The sequence below is a fragment of the Gigantopelta aegis genome, chromosome 4, assembly GCF_016097555.1.
Source record: "Gigantopelta aegis isolate Gae_Host chromosome 4, Gae_host_genome, whole genome shotgun sequence".
In the NCBI taxonomy this organism is placed as follows: Eukaryota; Metazoa; Mollusca; class Gastropoda; order Neomphalida; family Peltospiridae; genus Gigantopelta; species Gigantopelta aegis.
The window spans coordinates 52,173,137-52,179,136 of NC_054702.1; the positions used below are offsets into that span (position 1 = coordinate 52,173,137).

Consider the following 6,000-nt stretch of genomic DNA (forward strand, 5'->3'; position numbering starts at 1 on the left):
GTGTTTTTCAATTATTTTTTGCCTCAGTATGTTTATTTCCACAGTTTTCTTGGAAATATTTCATGATCATTCTTTTCACTCATATGATTAATTCATTTTGGATAGATTTTACTACATTCTGTCAAAACAGAATAATTGAGGGTCAAAGATTATACTGGCAGTGATGATTTTGTTTTTAGAATTGATGTTATAGTACTGCAACTTGGATAATTTGCATACATCTCATTTGCCTGTAATGTGCAAAGTTACCAAATTCTGAAACTGTGATTTAACAAAAAGATAGCATATGTTATTTTATATCATATGATACCTGTCGTATAATAAATATATAAATAATCTCATAAAAGTGAGCTCCGTGGTCTAGTTGATAAGCTGCTGGACAATCAAGCTGACGGCAGTGGTTCAAATCCCATCAAAGCTGGCTCACACTTTTATTCATCTTTCCTATCTATCACCCTCTGCCTAACATTCTCATTGTCTTAATATAAAACACTTTTCAATTTCTCCCACAATTTCAATCTTTTTTGACCCGATTTGTCAGTTTCTTCCGACTCTGTCTTTTGACTGGCCAATGTCTTTTGACTGGCGACACCATCACTTACCTGTCTCAACTTCCTCCATCGATGCAGTCTCTGTACTTCCCTGCACCCACCTGGCATCCTTGTCCTCTGCCACTAATAAAGTTGGTGTGACCCACAGTACTAACAAATGCCAGTAGTAGGGGAGCATAGTAGGTGGTAACAATGCCAGAAGTAACTACTGAACACTCCCTGAAATGGTCAGACTAAGCCCACAGCCAAAAGCTGATGGAGAATGGCAGGTGTGTGGCACAGATAGCCACAACAGACGAGCACCTGTCGCAGTTGGAGAGACGAGGACTGGGATGTGGAGGTGGACAGTGAAAGAAGTTGAAAGATAGCTGCCAGATTGGGAAGAAATTAGATGGATGTCAAACTATATAAAGGAAAGGGGGGTAGCGGAATAAAATAAAAACATCAAATAAAAAAAAATCTCATATGACAAATATATCTATCTCATTTCTTAGATTGTATGGACTGACAGACCATGTAAGAACTTTCATCTTGTGATCAGTCTGGCAATTCTTGATTCAGAAAAGTCAACCCTCATGGAGAGCAGTTTTGGTTTTACAGAAATCTTGAAGGTATGTTGAATTTTGGTTTTACAGAAATCCTGAAGGTATGTTGAGTTTTGGTGGTAAAGAAATCTTCAAGGTATGATGAAATTTGGTTTTACAGAAATCCTGAAGGTATGTGCAGTTTTGGTTTTACAGAAATCCTCAACATATTTTGAGTTTTTGGTTGTATAGAAATCCTCAAGGTATGTTGACATTTGGTTTTACAGAAATCATGAAGGTATGTGCAGTTTTAGTTTTACAGAAATCCTCAAGGTATGTACAGTTTTGGTTTATAAAATCTTAGATATCTACAGTAACTGTTATGGTTTTACAGAAATCTTCAATGAACGTGCAGTTTTATTTTTACATAAATCCTCAAGGTATGTACAGTTTTGGTTTTACAGAAATACTTAAGGTATGTGCTGTTTTGGTTTTACAGAAATCCTCAAGGTATGTTCAGTTAATATTTGAAAAACACAGATTGATTTTTAATCTTCGTTTCATGTGATCTACTGTTTAAGAGGAAGGATGTAGCTCAGTGGTAGAGTGTTCGCATGTGTGCGGTGGTTTGCAGGATCAATAGCCTTTGATGGACATGAGTTTTTTCCCCCATTCCAACCAATGGCCCATGACTGGCACAACAAATGTTGTGGTATGTACTGTCCTATCTGTGAGAAAGTACAGATTCCTTGCTTCTTTATTGTTAAGAGTAGCCTATTTGGCAATAGCAGGTTTACTTTGTTTCTCTCTATGAGAAATAACCATTGTTATATATCTCACAGTCGTAGTTTAAAATGTGTTGAAGGGTTTCTAGACATTTAAGACGTCCAAGTAATAGCAGTGCATCTCTTGCTGTCATAGAAGGGTTAAGAGATAAGTAAGACAATGTTTGTTTAGCGTGTCAGAACATTGCCATTATTGGCCATGTTAATGTTGTTATACTAGAATGTGAAACAGTGTTTATACGACAAGATACAAACTTTTTTGTCATCACATAAGTTGCTTTTAAAATAACTGGTATGACATGTGGGTTTTTATGTGTACTTTTCAACAGACTCGACAGCACATGCCAGTCTGTGTTAATATGTACCATTTGTAATTGTGAAAAAAATCTCACACATTTACCATAATAATAAGATTAAATAGTATTGTGCATTTAATCTTCAAAAGGTCGGGATCTAACACAGGTGGTAGAGCATCTCCTTAGGTGCTTGTTTCATAGGATTGTACCCTGTTGGTGGACCCATTGTACTTTTCCCTATCCCTATCAGTGTCCCATGACAGGTGTATCAGTGGCCATGCTATGAGCTATCCTCTCTGTGGGAAAGTGTGTATAAAAGATCCCTTGCTGCTAATGGACAAATCCTGTCCTTGGTGGCGGAGCAGGCCCAGGCCGACACCTGCACCCATGACAGGCATACACCTCAACAGCTTGTTCTGAATGTGCACGTTAAACCCTGTGACCTGACCTGACCTGACCTGACCTGACCTGACCTAATGGAAAAATGTTCCTCTGTTAAACAAATGTTAGGCCATTATAATTTAATTGCTACATTTTTATCACCAATGTGGTTGGTGGGGGTGGAATTTTATTTTATATTTCCAGGACATGGGAAATATCGCATATCAAACATAAACATTGGGGAGATAACCAAATTTTGTTAAATGTGCCTTTATCCTCAAGGCAAACAGAAATTTAAAAAAAAAATCTAAGATTATTTGGTAATGGCTTTAACTATAATCTTAAAATTTAGCAATAATTTATTTGCTACACGGGTTTTTTTTCAGCACATAAATGACATCAGCTTGTCGATACCATTGGAGGATACGTTGAAGAAGGCGGAGGGCATCTTCCTACAGCTAAAGACGTACAAAAAACTTCCAGTCACGGTCAAAGAAATCCTCGGCCTCACGTCTTCACCACAGAGTTCCATGTCGGGTTCCAGTCAAACAACTCCGTCTACCACCCCTTTGTTCGGGGACTCACACCCTCAGCTAGATCTGCCACTGCTGACAAATGACCACAGCGCTTGCAGTTCAGGCAAAGGAAGCATGGTAACGACGCCGGACGACAGTAGTATTGAAATATTGACAGAAACCGGAGAAGCCACGTTTGTTCACTGAGGGATAGGCTGCAATTCTTGGTCTTTCTTTTCTCTCTCTCTCTCTCTCTCTCTCTCTCTGTACATGTAATTTATTATTCCAGAGAAGAAGTTTTCTGCTTGGAAATATAATCAACAGTTGGACCGATTTTCTGGAAAGCTTGATTAAAAAACTGTTTCGTATGTGGATTAAAACTGTATTGGAGGTTCATTTCATGGTGTTTGTAATAAGTTCTGAAATGTGAACTTTAGAAAGTAATTGTTTTTGTTTAATGCTATGGAAGACGACGACCTGTACCAGAACCAGAGCTGGATGAACCATGGCCTATGGTTTCATCCCACAGATTGAATGTTCTTATTGGATTTATAATATGTTCATTATATTTTGAGTAATAGTGTATGGTACCAAACATAATTATATTATGTACCAAACAATGTATAGTTCAATGCAAAATCATGGAAATAGTCTTTGCCTGAAAGATATGCTTGCCTTCAATATATTAAATGCAAATGTGAAGGTTTTCAGTTATTAAAATCAAATTGTTTTTTGTTGTCTTTTTAACATTATGTTATATGAATTGTAATGTTGTGATTTTACATACATATGGGGAAGTCAGTATTATAATTTAATTGTATGATATTGTAAGCAAAACAAATTATCTAAAGTTTTTCTCCACAGATAAATTTCAAACTAATATGAACATTATTCCTATTCAAGTGGTTGCAACTGTGCATGTAAAATCTAAGAGAACCAATGGTGGACATTAATTATGTGTAATGTTTTTTTTCCAAATCTGTCTGCTTTTTTTTTAGGTACTTTTTTTTTTTTAATGTCCCGTAAATTCTATTTATAGCATTATGATGTGATGATATATATTTTGTGTTACAAAATAGACATTGTTCTATATCCAGTAAATTGACCTCTGATTGAACCCACGACCAGTACAGTACCAGAAGGATCTTGTTATGCTGTTCATCTGCTGACAGCTACAGTAACTGCCTGCACTAGTTTATGGCCAAGTCAGATTGTATTGTACATAAAGGTCATCTATGACCAATTGTAGAAACCATCCAGTTAAATAATGACATTAATTGGCCTGCATCACCTGTGTCTGTGGCATCGTGTTTACTCTGTTGGGATTAAGGCTGGTAGGTTCTGGGTTCGCAGCCCAGTACCTGCTCCTACTAAGAGTGAGTTAATGGTGTTGATATAGGCAATTGCCTGTTCACTAATTCCATTCTAAAAATTGGAAATACATTTTAAATTTATTTTTTAAAGTGAGTTTTAATGGTTCATTGAAGAAATATAGGTATACTACACTTAACATCTCTCACTAAGCACTAACAACTTGCCACTAACCCACTATCCAGAAGAGATGACCCAGATTATATTTTTTACTCCGAGCTTGTCTTGAGTGAAACATTCCATTGATTACTTTCAAGTTGATCAAATTGTAATATACAGTTAAGATAGTCAGTAAACATGAGCCTTAGAGAGGGACCGGCCTCAGTGGTGTCGTGGTTAGGCCATTGGTCTACAGGCTGGTAGGTACTGGGTTTGGATCCCAGTCGAGGCATGATATTTTTAATCCAGATACCGACTCTAAACCCTCAGTGAGTGTTCCGCAAGGCTCAATTAGTAGGTGTAAACCACTTGCACCAACCAGTGATCCATAACTGGTTCAACAAAGGTCATGGTTTGTGCTATCCTGCCTGTGGGAAGCACAAATAAAAGATCCCTTGCTGCCTGTCGTAAAAGAGTAGCCTATGTGGCGACAGCGGGTTTCCTAAAAAAAACTGTCAGAATGACCATATGTTTGACGTCCAATAGCCGATGATAAGATAAAAATCAATGTGCTCTAGTGGCGTTGTTAAATGAAACAAAACAAACTTTACTTTGAGCCTTAGAGAGATAAGCCAGTGCTGAAATTTAAAACAAATGTGTATAATATATCTTGGTCAGTCCGATGACTCAAATATACCTGTAAACTCAACTTGGTGAAACGAACTGATGTGCAATACACTACATGACATTGTGTACTGTCCTATCTTAAACCATTAACAAACCAAAAGAAAATCATGGCAGAATTTTTCTTGGACCAAAAATAAAAAACCTTGCTAATGCTGTTACTAGTGTTAGGAGCGTTCTAATAGCTTTATTTTTATGCTTGGGCTGTGTATTTATTTCATTAGATATGAATTTTGAAATAATCATATACAAATCATTGAACTTAAGGTATTTTGCTTCCTGTTAAATTCAAGCGAAAACAATTTCTACAGGTGTTCCGACGTATCATGCTATTTTTTTCTGTGATTAGTTTATCCAGTCAACAGTTATCTTTGGTTACAGGTACTTTGAGATGTATCTAATTCTGTAATAGGAGTTTAGATTTGGCTGTGATCTGCATAATGTCAGACTTCCGAAGTTAGATTTCCTGTATTTTAGAGGTGAAGAGTGTCTTTTTGTCTGTGTATGGAAACTAGCACGGTACATTTAACCTATTTTTTGGTAACTGCAAACAGCTGATAAAAAATATTGTTATTAAATAAATAAAAATTTAATAGTATATAATATGTTGGGTTTTTTATTAACTATGCAACCAGCTCTTAAGATGACTTTATTTATTTCTAAGATATTTGATGCATCATTCACAAGATAAAACTTCCTAGGTTAAGATTTTTTTTTCTTCTTGAATATACATGTATAACATTTTGAAAAATAAATAATGCAAAGTAAAAGAATTCTCACTGAATAATGTGATT

The 6,000-nt window shown here is 36.2% G+C and overlaps 1 protein-coding gene across 2 annotated transcripts in view; it reads left to right on the forward strand.

The window, feature by feature from the left end:
• LOC121370715 (TBC1 domain family member 15-like) overlaps positions 1–4,853 on the forward strand; it is a 29,760-nt gene extending 24,907 nt beyond the window's left edge. For both annotated transcript variants that reach the window (XM_041496127.1, XM_041496128.1), the window contains 2 exons: positions 1,046–1,162; positions 2,924–4,853. In XM_041496127.1, the coding sequence (XP_041352061.1) occupies positions 1,046–1,162; positions 2,924–3,259 (453 nt within the window). In that variant the 3' untranslated portion in view covers positions 3,260–4,853. The remainder of the gene's footprint in view (positions 1–1,045; positions 1,163–2,923) is intronic.
• Positions 4,854–6,000: the final 1,147 nt, after the last annotated feature.